Here is a 16,252-nt window from a genome sequence, read left to right on the forward strand (position 1 = left end):
CTCCACAACAATTTCCTGCCGATGATTCTGACTCAGACTTCCAGTAATGGAAGATGCGTTATTTTTTTTAAGGGGGTGGTGATGGATAATTACAGCATATTTCAACTTCTGCTTCAGCAATGTGTCTCTATGTCCGTCTTGCAGCCTTGATAACTCTGTCCCTTAAATAGCCAGAGGAGATCTGGCGGTTTTGACTTCTCTTTTTGCATGCGTGCGGGTTGGATAAGGAACGTTCCCAGGATGGCTTTAGAGCTAGGGTGAAAGAACTCAGCTGGGTTTCTTTTTCTGGGGGGGAGGGAATTTGATGTGAAGTCTCTAGGGTTGCCATCCTCCACTGGGTGGCTGGAGATCTCCTGGGATTACAACTGATCTCCATGTGATAGAGATCAGATCACCTGGAGAAAATGGCCACTTTGGAAGGTGGACTCTGTGGTATTATACTGTATTGAAGTCCCTCCCCTCTCCAAACCCCACCCTTGAACACATCCACACATGAAGCTGCCTTATACTGATTCAGACCTTTGGTCCATCGAAGTCAGTATTGTCTACTCAGACTGGCAGCGGCTTTCTAGGGTCTCAGGCAGAGGTCTTTCACATCACCTACCTGCCTAGTTCCTTCAATTGGAGATGCCGGGGATTGAACCAGGGACCTTCTGCAAGCCAAACAGATGCTCTACCACTGACCCTTCCAAACCCTTCTCAGGTCCCCCCCCAAAAAAATTTCCTGGTATTTCCCAACCCGGAGCTGACTGGCCTTAGAGGGGATTTCTAGCTTTCACTGAACCAATTTGTGGCAAGGAGGGAGCAGAGAATGGAGCTGGCAGGGTTCTGGGTTCAGGTGGGGACTTAGCCCTGGAGGATAGAATCATAGAGTTGGAAGGGGCCATTCGGGCCATCTAGTCCAACCCCCTGCTTAATGCATGATGCGAGATCTCTCACCTTCAGAGCGTTTGGACACCCTGTGGACTTTGCCCCAAGTTGCAAAGTTTGGTGGGTGATTGGGCTGTCTTTGAGGATAGGGCTTTGGGGATATACCACCAGAGTAGTGTAGTGGTTAAGAGTGGTGGTTTGGAGCTGTGAGAACCAGGTTTGATTCCCCTCTCCTCCACATGAGCAGCAGACTCTAATAGAAGAAGAAGAGCTGGTTTTTATATGCTGACTTTCTCTGCCACTTAAGGAAAACCGGCTTACAATCGCCTTTCCTTCCCCTCCCCACAACAGACACTCTGTGAGGTCGGTGGGGCTGAGAGATCTCTAAGAAAGCTGTGACTACCCCAAGGTCACCCAGCTGGCTTCATGTGTAGGAGTGGGGAAACAAATCCAGTTCACCAGATTAGGCTCCGCCGCTCATGTGGAGGAGTGGGGTATCAAACCCGGTTCTCCAGATGAGAGTCCACTGCTCCAAACCACCGATCTTAACCGCTACACCACACTGGCTCTGGTGAACTGGGTTGGTTTCCCCACTCCTCCACATGAAGCCAGCTGGGTGACCTTGGCTAGTCACACTCTCTCAGCCCTACCTACCTCACAGGGTGTCTGTTGTGGGGAGGGGAAGGGGAGGTGATTGTAAGCCAGTTTGATTCTTCCTTAAGTGGTAGAGGAAGTCAGCATCTAAAAACCAACTCTTCTTAGTTGGAGGCTGGAGAGGGAAATAGAGATCCCAAACTAGATAAGCAACTATCCTGCACTTAGCTTTCCCCCAACGTAAGGACCGCTTACTTTGGAGGAAGACTTCAGACTTGAGGCAAAAGGAAAGGTGGGGATATCCTTGTTTTGATTTTAAAAAGAGTAAACTTTGCTGAGTGAAGTGGCAGGATAGAGAAGAAGAAGAGGAGGAGGAGGGAGGAGGAGGTTTTTCTATGCCAATTTTCTCTACCACTTAAGAGAGACTCAAACCAGCTTACAATCACCTTCCCCTCCCCACAACAGACACCTTCTGAGGTAGGTGGGGCTGAGAGAGCTGTGACTGGCCCAAGGTCACCCAGCAGGCTTTACGTGTAGGAGTGGGGAAACCAACCCCATTCACCAGATTAGCCTCCACCGCTCATGTGGAGGAGTGGGGAATCAAACCCGGCTGTCCAGTTCAGACTCCACTGCTCCAAACCACCACTCTTAACCACTACACCACACTGGATAGGGTATGACTGGCACCAGGTCACCCGATGGGCTTCCATGGTAGAGTGGGGATTCAAGCTTGGGCTTCCCAGGTCCTAGTCGGACCCTCTAACCTGCACGCCCCACGGTGTCTCCTCTAACAGGTTTGCTTTTCCTTCCTTTCTCTCTCCCCCTCCAGCTCCTGCCTCCCGACCTGCAAGGCTTACAGGGTTTGCAAGCGATGGACAGCCGCGTCGCGGGGGTTCAGGACACCCCCCTTCTCTCGAGCCTCCAGGTGCGTCCCCGATACCCGTTTGGTGCCGCAGGGACGGGGAGAGCTGGCAGCCGCCCCCTTTGACAAATGGCTTCCAGGGTTCCGTCTCACACACACAAACACACACCCTGCTCTGCCTCCTCTTAACATAAGAACATAAGAAAGGCCCTGCTGGATCAGACCCAGGCCCATCAAGTCCAGCAGTCTGTGCATACAGTGGCCAACCAGGTGTCTCTAGGAAGCCCACAAGCAAGACGGCTGCAGCAGCACCATCCTGCCTGTGTTCCACAGCACCTAATATAATAGGCAAGCTCCTCTGATCCTGGAGAGAATAGGGATGCATCATGACTAATAACCCTTTTGACTAGTAGCCATGGATAGCCCCTATCCTCCATAAGAAATGCCCTGCTGGATCTGACCCAGGCCCATCAAGTCCAGCAGTCTGTTCACACAGTGGCCAATCAGGTGCCTCTAGGAAGCCCCCAAACAAGACAGCTGCAGCAGCATTTATCCTGCCTGTGTTCCACAGCACCTAATATAATAGGCCTGCTCCTCTGATCCAGGACAGAATAGGTCCATAGCTTCTGCTACAGGACACTTAGTCATCTCTGACTGGGGGGGAGGGTCTCTGAGGTCTCAGGCAAAAGGAAGGCCTTTCCTAATCTCTGCTGGAGATTGAGCAGTTAGCATACAAAGCCCCTTCCCTCTTGCTGAGCTCAGGACCACCTGGCTGAAATCAAAACAACACACCGGTCAGGGATTTTTTTTTTTTTGCCCACAAACGCACGAAGCCGAGGACCACTTGGCTCCCCTAGCTCAGTGTTTCCTGCTCAGTTGGCAGTCGCTCTGAAAAGACCCGGGTTCCAAGCCCCGGTCAGCACTGAAGGGTCGGGCCAGTTTCCACCCCCACCCCACCCCCGGCTGCAGTTTAACCTTCCTTGCAGAGTTGTCGCAAAGATAAAGAGAGGTTGATTCTGAGCTCCTTTGAGGAAGAGCGGGATAAAAAAGGTGCTAAATTGATAGGTGAAGAGCCCCGTGGTGCAGAGTGGTAAGCTGCAGTACTGCAGTCGAGAGTTCTGCTCACAACCTGAGTTTGATCCTGACAGAAGTCAGTTTCAGTAAAGCCGGCTCGAGGTCAACTCAGCCTTTCATCCTTCCGAGGTCGGTCAAATGAGTACCCGGCTTGCTGGGAGTAAAGGTAAGACGACTGGGGAAGGCACTGGCAAACCACCCCGTAAACACAGCCTTCCTATTAAACGTCGGGATGTGACGCCACCCCATGGGTCAGGACTGACCCGGTGCTTGCACACCTTTACCTTTACCTAAATTGATGGGTACGACTACAAGGTCAGGGAAGGAGGGGGAGGGAAAGGCAGCCCTTCCGCCTCCATCTCCGTGACCCGGGAAGACCAGAAATGGAATATCGGGTACCGGGTCTCGTTGGCATTCCAGTTGCAAACACATCTAGATTCTCTTGTCATGTGTGTTTGTTTCAGTCCCAAACTCAGGTAGAAGAGGAGGAGGAGGGGGATGACGACGAGGCAGAAGAGCTGGGCCATGCGGAGACGTACGCGGACTACGTCCCCTCCAAATGTAAGTAGGCTGCTGGAGCTCACCAGACCAGTGGTCCATCTAGTCCAGCATCCCGTCTCACACAGCGGCCGGCCAGTTCCACTGGAGGTTCCAACAAACAGGGCACAGAGGCCAAGGCCTTCATAAGAACATCAGAAGAGCCCTGCTGGATCAGACTAGTGGTCCATCTAGTCCAGCATCCCATCTCACACAGCGGCCAACCAGTTCCTCTGGAGGGCCAACAAACAGGGCACAAAGGCCGAGGCCTTCCCCTGATAAGAACATCAGAAGAGCCCTGCTGGATCAGACCAGTGAGGCTCCATCCAGTCCAGCATCCTGGCTCACACAGTGGCCAGCATCACTACGGAGGGCCAACAACAGGGCTCAGAGGCCTTCCCTGATGTTGCTTCGTGACACTGGGACTCCAAGGTTGACTGCCTCTGAATGTGGAGGTTCCCCTTCAGTCACCAGGGCTAGCAGCCACTGATAGTCCATGAGTCGATCTAATCCGCAACCTGGATCTCCCCCGTTCTAGCTTGACGCTCCAGCCACTATGAGGCACCACAAGTCTGCACTTGTGAATCGTACCCAGGGTAGCAAAATGGGTCTTATCCTTAGAATCCCATACTTTAGGGCCAGCTTGGCGTAGAAGTGGGAAACAGCCTCAAAATATACAGGTTCTGGTGTAAAATGTCAAAACCATGAGGTCTCTGGGGCGGCTAGCCCTGGGCAGTACTGCCGATTTTTTTTTTTAAGTGAGAAGTCAGTTTCTCCTCAGGTTCCCAGCCCCCCTGCTGACGAGTCCGCTTTCCTCCCCCTTCCAGCGAAAATCGGGAAGCAGCACCCCGACCGGGTGGTTGAAACGAGCACCCTCTCCAGCGTCCCCCCGCCCGACATCACCTATGCGCTGTCCCTCCCCGCCTCGATCGCTGACAACGGGTGGCTCTCTGCCCTCCAGCTGGAAGCGATTACTTACGCCTGCCAGGTATGCTTGGAGGAGGTCTCCTCGGGTGGTGAGGTCTGCGGGGAGAGAGGAAGGAAGGGTGCGGCCCGATGGAGGCCCCCAGCTGAGATTTCCACACCGTGCAGTCGGAGAAGGTGGGGAGGTCACGTCAGGTTGGGAGAGGTGAGAGTGGACAGGAAGATCCTATGGAGGCGTGATACAGGTTGAGTATGGAATCATAGAATCGCAGAGTGGGAAGGGGCATTTGAGGCCATCTAGTCCAACCCCCTGCTCAGTGCAGGATCAGCCTAGAGCATCCCTGACAAGTGTTTGTTCGGCCTTCGCTTAAAGACTGCCAGGGAGGGGGAGCTCACCACCTCCCTAGGTAGCTGATTCCCCTGTCTAACAACTCTTACTGTAAAAAAAAAATCTCCTATCTATGGTACCTTTCTGCCCGCAATTTAAACCCATTATAGCGAGTCCTGTCCTCTGCTGCCAACAGGAACAGCTCCCTGCCCTCTTCTAAGTGACAGCCCTTCAAATGTTTAAATATTCCTTATCCGGACTGCTTGGGACCAGAAGTGGTCTACATTTCAGATCTTTCCGTATATTGTCCGTCTAGACATTAGGAAGAATTTTCTAACAGAGTGGTTCCTCAGTGGAACAGGCTTCCTCGGGAGGTGGTAACCTCTCCTTCCCTGGAGGTTTTTAAGGCTAGATGGCCATCTGTCAGCAATTCTGATTCTGTGACCTTAGGCAGATGATGAGAGGGAGGGCACCTTGGCCATCTTTTGGTCACTAGGTGTGGGGGGGAGGTAATTGTGAATTTCCTGCATTGTGCAGGGGGTTGAACTTGATGACCCTGGTGGTCCCTTCCAACTCTATGATTCTATGATTGAAATATTTTGGAATTTTTGCATAGTCAGATTGAGATATCTTAGGCATGGGAAACAAATGCATTTATGTTTTATATACACTTTATATACATAGCCTGAATGTACTTTTAAACAATATTTTTAGTAAATGTGTGTACGTTGAACCATCAGAAAGCCAAGGTGTAACTATCTCACTAGAATACCTGTATCTTGTTAAACAAGAGCAACACAAACTAACAGCGTCAGGCTTTCAGTCTCCACCTACGAGGCAGTGCACACCGTATTTAATTTTTTTAGGCAAGAGGAATCATTGAAAGCAGGCAGCACGGATCTGCCTGTACCCCGGCTCGAAGGGTCCGGTTGTCGGATCAGTCCGGATATGGGATGTCCGGATAAGGGATACTCTACCTGTAGTAATCCTCAGCATGGAACTGTTGTTGAGAAGCTGTGTCCGTCTTCCCCCTCCCCCCCCCCCCGGTGTTCAGCAGCACAGCTCTGGAACCACCTTCACAGGCCCCCTTATTATTATTATTATTTCTTAAGGCAATCGGAATTACACCCTGTGTTTCTGAGTGTTCCAACTTTTTGGTTACGGTTGTCATCTTAATAATTGACTCCCTATGGGGAAAAAAATGTTGGTTGTTTGATTTGGGGAAGATTAATGGGGTTTGAAGCTGCCTGCGTTTGGGGCGCCCTGACCTGGATGGCCCCGGCTAGCCCGATCTTGCCATATCTTGGAAGCTAAGCAGGGTCGGCCCTGGTTAGTACTTGGATGGGAGACCTCCAGGGAAGTCCAGGGTCACTATGCAGAGGCAGGCAATGGCACAACCACCTCTGAACATCTCTTTCCCTGACCTGGATGGCTAGCCTGTTCTCATCAAACCTTGGAAGCTAAGCAGGGTTGGCCCTGGTTAGTACTTGGATGGAAGACCACCAAGGAAGTTCAGGGTTGCTGCACAGAGACAGGCCACGGCAAACTACCTCTGAATGTCTCTTTCCCTGGCCTGGATGGCCCAAGCTAGCCTGACCTTGTCAGATCTCAGAAGCTAAGCAAGGTCAGCCTTGGTTAATACTTGGATGGGAGACCAAGGAAGTCCTGGGTCACTCTGCCGGGGAAGGCGATGGCAAACCACCTCTGTTGCCTTGAAAACCCTGCTGGGTTGCCGTAAGTCAGCTGCTCCTTGACGGCGCTTTCCACCCATCATCCAGATTTGGGGCGTGAACAGAACAGCGGATCTGGAGTAAAGGCGCATTGGGATGAGGCAGCCACGTGTCGGGACAGGTGCCTTGGCAAAAGAGGCCCTCCCTTTTGTGTGCAGGGGGAAAAGGGGGTATGCAGGGCTAACGCGCTGGCGTCTAGTTGTGGCTCAAACCACCCACCCTTTTCTTCTGAATCGGCAGCAACACGAAGTTTTACTCCCCAACGGGCAAAGAGCCGGCTTCCTCATCGGGGACGGTGCTGGAGTCGGGAAGGGCCGGACTGTGGCAGGGATCATCTTCGAAAATTACCTGAAGGGGAGGAAGAAATCCTTGTGGTAAGAGTTCTTTTCTTTTCGACTTTAGCCACGCTTCTCTGAAGCCCCCGCCGCTTTTTCAGCCTGGAGGCTCTCCAGAGCTCCCGCTCGAATGTTTTTAGGAAACAGCGCAAAACACTCTGCTAACTGGCGGGACTCACTTGGGATTGTTTTAATATATTGGTGGGGGGGGAGGCTGTTTCCTTCAATCCTGTCATTTTGAAGAAGTTGAAAAGACCAAAGCGCTGCCACGTAATGCCACCAGGGTTCATTGGATGGTATACTATATACAAGACCTTACAAAAAAAGGTACAAAACGTTTTATAGATGTTATCTTACTCCAAATAAAATTCAGAAGATGAGTAACGTCAAAGGGAAACAAGGAGCATGTTGGAAATGTCAGGAGACAGACGGCTCTTACTTTCATGTTTGAACATAAGAACATAAGAACAGCCCTGCTGGATCAGACCAAGGCCCATCCAGCAGTCTGTTCACACAGCGGCCAACCAGGTGCCTCCAGGAAGCCCACAAACACGACAGCTGCAGCATTATCCTCCCTGTGTTCCACAGCACCTAATATAACAGGCATGTTCCTCTGAATACTGTAGAGAATAGGGATGCATCAAGACTAGTATCCATTCTAACTAATAGCCATGAATACCCCTTTCCTCCATGAACATGTCCACTCCCCTCTTAAAGCCTTCCAAGTTGGTAGCCATCACCACATCCTGGGGCAGGGAGTTCCACAATTTAACTATTCGTTTTGTGAAAAAATACTTTTATCTGTTTTGAATCTGTCATCCTCCAGCTTCAGCAGATGACCCCGCGTTCTAGTATTATGTTTGGTGGACTTGCTCGAAGCTGCAATCGTACTGGCACAAGATCCACTCTAAACTACAAAACAAGCTGCATTGCAACTTTATCAATAGCCTGCAACAGCTCCAGGGTGAACTACAAAACATGTTCCAGAAAAAATTTAATCTGAACCCTAAAAAGTTTCTTGGCATAAGGCCACCAGAACTGTCCCTGCAACTAAAAGATTTATTCAAATATGCCACAACAGCAGCAAGAGTAGTCCTTGCAAAGAGGTGGAGACAACCAAATTTGCCAGATATAGACTGGAAAGATAAAATGGTGGAATATGCCACAGTGGCTAAAATGACCCAAATGATGAACACAAGTGATGAGGAGACTCTTGATCAGTTTAATGAAAAATTGAGTTTGTTTTGTAGGTATATAGAAACCAATAGTTGAAACTCTATAATAATACCAGTTTAAATGGTATCAACCAAGTATAGTGAAGCTATTTTCTAGTAGAACAAGAATAAAGGTACAATCATTGGTTATAGTAAAATGAAGCTATTTTCTACCCAGTGAGCGTCTGTGTCACGTGCATTCGGATGCAGGGACCTGAAACAATTCCACAGGGCCTGTAAAAATTGAGCTGTTCCACCAGGCATATGGTTGAGGACCGCAATGGTTTCCACTGGGCTAGCCTCCCTGCCTCCCCCTCCTACCTGCCTCTGTGCTTTCCGTAATGATTTCTTAGTGGCATTGTTACCGTTGTATTATTATTATTGCTGCTATGGCTGAAGGTGCCAGTTTTGATTATTACAGATAATTTTATTGAAACACGAAGAGTGTTTTAATTTTTCAAATGTTGTAAGCTGCTCAAATCTAATAAAACGAACGAACAAATGAATTAATGAATAGGGAAGTGGGGGGAGGATTTGCAAGGGAGAAGTGGCAGGAGAAATCAGCATTGCGTAACAGCCATTTCCGCACAAAATCACCTGGTAATTTTGCTTTGTATCAGGCATTTCTGCAAAAACTCACCTGGCCGTTTTGCTTTGTGACAGGCATTTCCCCACAAACTCACCTGGCTGTTTTGCTTTGTGGCATGCATTGCTGCACAAACTCACCTGGCTATTTTGCTTTGTGACAGGCATTTCCGCACAAACTCACCTGGCTGTTTTGCTTCTTTCTTGTTAGGTTCAGCGCCTCTAATGATCTCAAGTATGATGCCGAGAGGGACTTAAAGGATATCAATGCATCCAACATTCCTGTCCACGCTTTAAATAAGGTGGGATTTTTTCCCCTTCCCTACCCCCCAAGCATAGTTGGGGGTGGGTGGAAGATGAGACACTCTGGAGTTCCAGCAACAGGGCATAGAGGCAGAGGCCTTCCCCGAAGTTGCCTCCTGGCACTGGGATTCAGAAATTTACTCCCTCTAAATATGGAGGTTCCCTTGAGTCACCATGGCTAGTAGCCACTGATAGATTGCTCCTCCATGAGTCTGTCTAATCCCCTTTAAAAGCCATGTGTGCCTGTGGCCATGACTACATCCTTTGGCCGCGAATACCACATTTTAATCTCTCTGTAAAGTATTTCCTTTTGCCCATCCTGACTCTGTGGCCCATCAGCTTCATCAGATGCCCTCAACCAGGGAGACCTGCTGCTGGCCAGAGGAGGTGACCCTGGGTTGGCCGGGCCTTTTTGCAGGATGTTTGTGCGTCCTCCTCGGCGTGCAAATCCCGGCCACCCAGCCAGTCCTGTCGGTGGCGTCGGCGGCTGGAAAGCCGTTGGGCCACAGCCTCCCTTCCCGGTCTGAATTTCTGCTCTTCTTCCTGACCTAGATTAAATACGGCGACACGGCTACCTCGGAAGGAGTCCTATTTGCCACTTACTCCGCCCTGATCGGTGAAAGCCAGGCAGGGGGCCAGCACAGGACCCGCTTGAAACAGATCCTGGATTGGTGCAAGGAGGACTTTGACGGTGTTGTATCCTAAATAATGCTGGGATCTTTCAGAAGGACTTCCCCCAGGCCGCTGGCTCTGTTTTCTTGTCGTTATCTTGTGGCAGAAAATGACATGGAGGGAGGGAGGGAGAGGGAGAGAAACTGAAAATGCCGCTTCTTTCTGCATAGTCAGTGCTCTCCCAGAGACATCCCCCAGACACATAGACGAAGGTTTGTGCAAAGTCAGACTGCTGAGCTATGTAGCTCTGAGGCAGAGATGGATCCTTTTAACTGGAGATGTCAGGGGTTTGATCCTGCGGCCATCGGCATGCAAAGCAAGCGCTCTGCTGCCAGGCCGCAGCCTCTCCCTCGTGTTTGGTGTCTGGGTTTTGCGCTCTCGCCCGGAAGGCGCCTGGGAACAGAGCAGCCCTTTTGAAGACTGAACACATGAACACGTGAAGCAGCCTCATACAGAATCAGACCCTGGGTCCATCAAAGCCAGTATTGTCTACTCAGACTGGCAGCAGCTCTCCAGGGTCTCAGGCAGAGGCCTTTCACATCACCTACCTACCTAGTTCCTTTTACTGGAGATGGCTGGGATTGAACCTGGGACCTTCTGCATGCCAAGCAGATGTTCTACCGCTGAGCCACAGCCCCTCTCCATGGCTCTCCAGGGTCTCGGGCAGGGGTCTTTTGCATCACCTACTTGCCTAATCCCTTTTAACTGGAGATGCCGGGGTCTGAACCTGGGACCCTCTGCATGCCAAGCAGAGGCTCTACCACTGAGCCACAGCCCCTCTCCATGGCTCTCCAGGGTCTCGGGCAGGGGTCTTTCACATCACCTACCTACCTAGTTCCTTTTACTGGAGATACCTGGGATTGAACCTGGGACCCTCTGCATGCCAAGCAGAGGCTAAGCCGCTGAGCCCCCTTTTTTTGCCTCCTCGAGCCACACGCCTTTGTCTCCTTAACTACCCCCCCTTGCAGATTGTGTTTGACGAATGCCACAAAGCCAAAAACGCCAGCTCCACCAAGATGGGCAAAGCAGTATTAGACCTGCAGAACAAACTGCCTCTTGCGAGGGTGGTCTATGCCAGTGCCACAGGTGAGAGAGTTTGTTTTCACCCGGGGGGGTAGGGCGGCCTTGGAGAGCTGGGCTACAAGCTTTTTTGGGGGGTGGGGAGCAGAGCTTGTCTGCTCTGTTCTGCCTGCAGAGTAGCCTGCTCTTGAAATCCGAAATTCTGCTGGGAATATTGGGGCAGGCATGCCCAGGGCAATACTGATTGCCACCTTGGGGTCTGGAAGCAGTTTTCCTCCAGGCCAGATTGGCCGGGGATCCTGGAGTAGTTGTTGGATTTTTTGGCCATCTTCTGGGTGTGAAGTAGGGGTCACTGGGGATGGGGGGGGGGAGGTAGTTGTGAATTTCCTGCATTGTGCAGGGGGTTGGACTAGATGACCCTGGTGGTCCCTTCCAACTCTACGATTCTAGGCACTGTTTAAACACACACACACCCTGGCCAGAAGATTGTTATCTGATCTTCTCAAAATATAAATGGAGAGAAAGAGAAAATGGGGAAAAGAACGGAGACACAGCAAGTAAGGAAGTGCCGGCTCCCTAGTGTGGAAGCATCTGGCAGTTGTGCATGCCAGAAGGACTCGGATTGACCCGGGCTCCCATGACAGCGAGACCAGGCAAAAACCTTGGTGTATTTCTTCGATCTGGTTAGTTTGCAAAGCCAGGCTTTGGCTTAGATGCCGTCGGTCGAACCCCAGCTTGCATTGACAGATGCCGCCCGCCCCTTCCTTTGCATCAGAGACCTTGCTGGTACCCCAGCCTCTGTTGCAGCCTGGAGGATGTCCGGAAGCCTCTACGCGGACATCACGTGAACCCATAGCTGAGACTGACCGGGAGTCGTGCAACCGACTAGCGGAAGGGAGGAAGGGTTTTTTTTAGGACTCCTGGTCCCAACGATCCTCCCCATCTTCTTCCTTGGCTACATCTCCTGGTTGATGACCATTCTTTTGCTCGCTGCTTTTTCAGAGGGGTGGAGATAGTTTAAGAGAAAAAGGCGCGGCAGCTGGAGGCGGAAAGGGGGCTCGTCCTGGGACGGACGAGAGGCTTGCTCATTCCGGGGGTTTGGGGGTCTGACCCGTTGACGGCATGGCTACAAGCGCTGTCCCGAGTGAAAATCTTCCCGTGTATAAACTTGTGGTAGTTGGGGACGGAGGTGTGGGGAAGAGTGCCCTCGCTATACAGTTCTTCCAGAAGATTTTGGGGCCAGACTATGATCCTACCATTGGAGACTCGTACCTGAAAACAAATTGAAATAGAGGGGCAGTGGGCCATTTTGGATGTCCTGGAGACTGCGGGCCAGGAAGAACTCAGCTCAATGAGGGAGCGCTACGCGAGGACAGGAGATGGGTTTCTTATAGTCTATTCTGTCACAGATTAAAGTCAGTTTTGAGCGTGTGGACAGGTTTCAGCAACTTATCCTCAGAGTCAAAGACAGAGAATCCTTTCCAGTGATATTGGTGGCTAACAAAGTTGATCTAATGCATTTACGAGAAATCACCCGGGAGCAAGGAAAAGAAATGGCCGCAAAACATAATATTCCGTACATAACAAACCAGCGCCAAGGACCCTCCACCGAATGTTACTGGCTACATCTCCTGTTGTTGTTTTCCCCCCGTTTCCGACAGGTGCCTCCGAGCCAAAGAACATGATCTACATGAGCCGGCTGGGGATTTGGGGGGAGGGCACGCCTTTTCAATCGTTCGATGAATTCCTCCATGCCATTGAGAAGCGGTATGTTGGGGCGGGGCGGGGTCACTGTTCTTTGCCTCTTCCCTGTCTTTGATGAGGATCTTACAGCAGCTTATGAGGGATTTGTTTCAGTTAGCCCTTCCAACCCACCTGCTCCCACCCACCCTTGTCCTGTCTAGCAGAATCCTCGCCCAGCCAGGAAACAGCCTGTGTTTACACCAGGGGTCCCCAACTGTTTTGAGCCTGGGGGTCACATTTGGAACTCTGACGCGGCATGGGCTCAGCAACAAAACGGCTACTGCAAAATGGCTGCCGCAGGAGGTGGAGTCAGCCGCAAAATGGATTGCCACAGCTTACCTTCAGTCACACAGTGAAGATCCTTGTACTGTGATGGCAACATTTAAAAAATCTGCACGGCTAATCAAATCTCCTGGGGAGGGGGTGGAGAGGAACCATCAGTCTATTGGCTTCTTCTGGGTTTTAGAAAAGCAGAGATTATCTTTGACCAGATTCTCATGCTTCCTGACCCCCCCTGGAGGCAAAGGGGGACCCTTCCCAAGTTCTACCCATCATCTCTTCTCATCCGCTTTTGGGGTTCTCCCTCCTCAGGGGCGTCGGTGCGATGGAAATTGTCGCCATGGACATGAAAGTCAGTGGGATGTACATCGCTCGGCAGCTCAGCTTCTCCGGGGTCACCTTCCGGATAGAAGAGATCCCGCTAGACCCCGAGTACAAGCTGGTCTACAACAGAGCGGCCCAGCTGGTAAGCGTTTGTTTCCCCGCATTCGCGCCGGGAGTGGATTCCTCCGCAGAAGCCTCCCTGTGGCCAGGGCTGCCCTATGACCTCCCCTGTGGCCAGGGTTGCCAACTCCGAGTCGGGACATTCCTGGAGATTTGCATGTGATGCTTGGAAGGGTGGGCTTTGGGAAGAGGAGGGACCTCAGCTCGGTAGCACGCTGTAGATGCCGTCCTCTGAAGCAGCCGTTTTCTCCGGAGGAACCGATCTCTGCCATGTGGAGATTTGTTGTAATTCCAGGAAATCTCCGGGTGGAGCCTGGAGACTGGCAGCATGAGCTGTGGCTAAGTGGAAGAGCCTCTGCTGGGCATGCAGAAGGCTCTAGGTTCAATCCCCGGAGTCTCCAGTTCAATGGACCAGGCAGTAGATGATAAGATAGATTATACCTGAGAGCCTGGAGCTGCTGCCGGACTAAGTAGACCAGGGGTGTCGAACTCGTTTGTTACGAGGGCCGGATATGACATAAATGTCACTTGGTCGGACCGGGCCATGCGTACCATAAAATTTAACGCCAGGTGCTGGAGATACAAACTTTATAGTAGGCGGTTCCCGTGAGCATGCATGCAGACTAACATGAACTCAGATCAGTAAATAATATGCAGAGATATGGAGAACCTGCCAGCATCCGCTTTTCCTCTCCGCAGTGGGCAGAAGCCCTGGTGGTTTTCCAGCAGGCCGCCGACCTGATTGGCTTGGAGTCCCGGAAGTCTTTGTGGGGGCAGTTCTGGTCGGCTCACCAGCGCTTCTTCAAGTACCTGTGTATAGCTGCAAAGGTCCGGCGTCTCGTCGAGCTGGCCAAAGAGGAGCTCAGCAAGGACAAGGTGAGAGAAAAAGAGGGTGAAATAATCGCGAAACCTTGTCAAAAGCTTCTGCATTTATGTTATCATATTTGTATAAAAAGCTTATCTCAAAGCTTCTATGTAATGGAGTTTATCATTAATGCATGTATATAAAACAGAATCATGTTTGTATAGTGGTATTGGTTTCTTTTGTTTGTGTTCAGGTACCACTCCCCTTTTTAAATATGGGGGGGCGGTCTACTGTAGGCGTGTGTACATATTTATTTTATTTTATTTTTAGACTCATATCCTGCCCTTTCTCCTGGCCAAAGCCAGGCTCAGGGCAGCTAACTTCAGGTTAAAACACCACAAAACACAATAAAAATATACAAAAATTGCCCCCAAATGAGCCTCCGGTATTCTTGTTTGGAGAAGACATCACCTTTTTATTTGATTTATTTGATTTATTTCATTTTAACCCCACCCATGGGGGACCCAAAGGGGCTAACGTCGTTCACCTCGCCTCCATTTTATCCTCACAACAACCCCGTGAGATAGGCTAGGCTGAGAAGGGGGCGACTGACTCAAGGTCGCCCAGCGAGCTTCCACGGCAATCCTTATGATGATGGCACGGTGGGAATAAAAACCCGCTTCGGACCCACATCACGTGATCAGGCCCACGAGCAAGCGAAATTGCGAGTCACGAGCACACGAATAGGAAAAGTCTGTTTGTTCAAATGGGAAACCGGGCTTCGATTCCCATCTAGGCAGGCTCCGGTCGTTGGAAGGTTTAGCAAACGCCAAGCTTAAAAGCGTCTTGTGAAAAGTAGGGATCCAGAAACCCAAGGCCGAGCCCGGAACGGAAAGCTTTGCCGCTGCACCAATGCCCCTTCCTGCCGTCTCTGACCCCCTGCAAATTGTTCCTCGCAGTGCATCGTAATCGGGCTGCAGTCGACGGGGGAGGCTCGTACCCGGGAGGTCCTGGACGAGAACGAGGGGCAACTCAACTGCTTCGTTTCTGCTGCTGAGTGAGTTCCGTTGGCCCTTCGTGGCCACCCAGACGCGGTGTTCCTTGCAGTTTCGATTCTCCCGATAGGGGCTTGGAGCTACGTAGTGGAGTTTCCTGCGTCACAGTGGCCTTTTGGAAACCAGGTATCCCGAGCCGTTTTCGGGCGTGCTGTGGCACCTTCCCCTAGGGGGGCTGTTTTTGACAGGCACCGAGCCCGGCGCTGTGTGCATCGTGGACGTGGCCAAAGGCCTGCCAGCGAGGTTCTCGCCTTGAATCCCCCACCCTCTTCCTCTTTCCTCAGCCCCTCTCTAAACTCATTTGGGGGGGGGGTAAGATTCCATGATCCCATCTGTTGATTTTACTTTTTGATTTTTGGCTTTTTAGTTCCATCCGGGCTTGTGTGCTCACTGCCTCTGTCATCACCCAGTGTGCATCTAGAGAAGGGGGAGGCTCAGCACTGTCCCACAGAAGCCCGCCCTGTATCCTGCCATTTCCAAGTCTCCCCCCCCCCCCGCCCCAATTTGGTATTCTTCTCTCCCTTCCCGTATTTTAAGCTGCCTCCATGCAATTCTCCTGGCATCTCGCACGCTTGTCCATTCAGTCCCTCGCAAAATGAGGCACGGCTGTTTCACATTTAACTGGTTTTTTTTTTAAAAAAAATTGCAGTCTGGTCTTGTTGGCCTGCATCCCCCTCTTGAACACATGAAGCTGCCTTATACTGAATCAGGCCCTTAGTCCATCAAAGTCAGTATTGTCTACTCAGACCGGCAGCGGCTCTCCAGGGTCTCAGGCAGGGATCTTTCACATCACCTACTTGCCTAGTCCCTTTAACTGGAGATGCTGGGGATTGAACTTGGGACCTTCTGCATGCCAAGCAGATGCTCTCCCACTGAGC

At 51.2% G+C, this 16,252-nt stretch overlaps 1 protein-coding gene and 1 pseudogene across 1 annotated transcript in view; both read left to right on the top strand.

The window, feature by feature from the left end:
- SBNO2 (strawberry notch homolog 2) overlaps window positions 1-16,252 on the top strand; it is a 69,021-nt gene that overhangs the window by 30,549 nt on the left and 22,220 nt on the right. The window contains exons 5-15 of the mRNA XM_056867659.1: window positions 2,294-2,389; window positions 3,865-3,961; window positions 4,765-4,925; window positions 7,160-7,293; window positions 9,265-9,355; window positions 9,909-10,052; window positions 10,997-11,114; window positions 12,710-12,815; window positions 13,383-13,536; window positions 14,214-14,390; window positions 15,279-15,376. Coding sequence (XP_056723637.1) covers window positions 2,294-2,389; window positions 3,865-3,961; window positions 4,765-4,925; window positions 7,160-7,293; window positions 9,265-9,355; window positions 9,909-10,052; window positions 10,997-11,114; window positions 12,710-12,815; window positions 13,383-13,536; window positions 14,214-14,390; window positions 15,279-15,376 — 1,376 coding nt within the window. The remainder of the gene's footprint in view (window positions 1-2,293; window positions 2,390-3,864; window positions 3,962-4,764; window positions 4,926-7,159; window positions 7,294-9,264; window positions 9,356-9,908; window positions 10,053-10,996; window positions 11,115-12,709; window positions 12,816-13,382; window positions 13,537-14,213; window positions 14,391-15,278; window positions 15,377-16,252) is intronic.
- Window positions 12,133-12,677, top strand: LOC130493895 (ras-related protein M-Ras-like; annotated as a pseudogene).

The sequence above is a fragment of the Euleptes europaea genome, chromosome 2 (genome assembly GCF_029931775.1).
Source record: "Euleptes europaea isolate rEulEur1 chromosome 2, rEulEur1.hap1, whole genome shotgun sequence".
In the NCBI taxonomy this organism is placed as follows: domain Eukaryota; kingdom Metazoa; phylum Chordata; class Lepidosauria; order Squamata; family Sphaerodactylidae; genus Euleptes; species Euleptes europaea.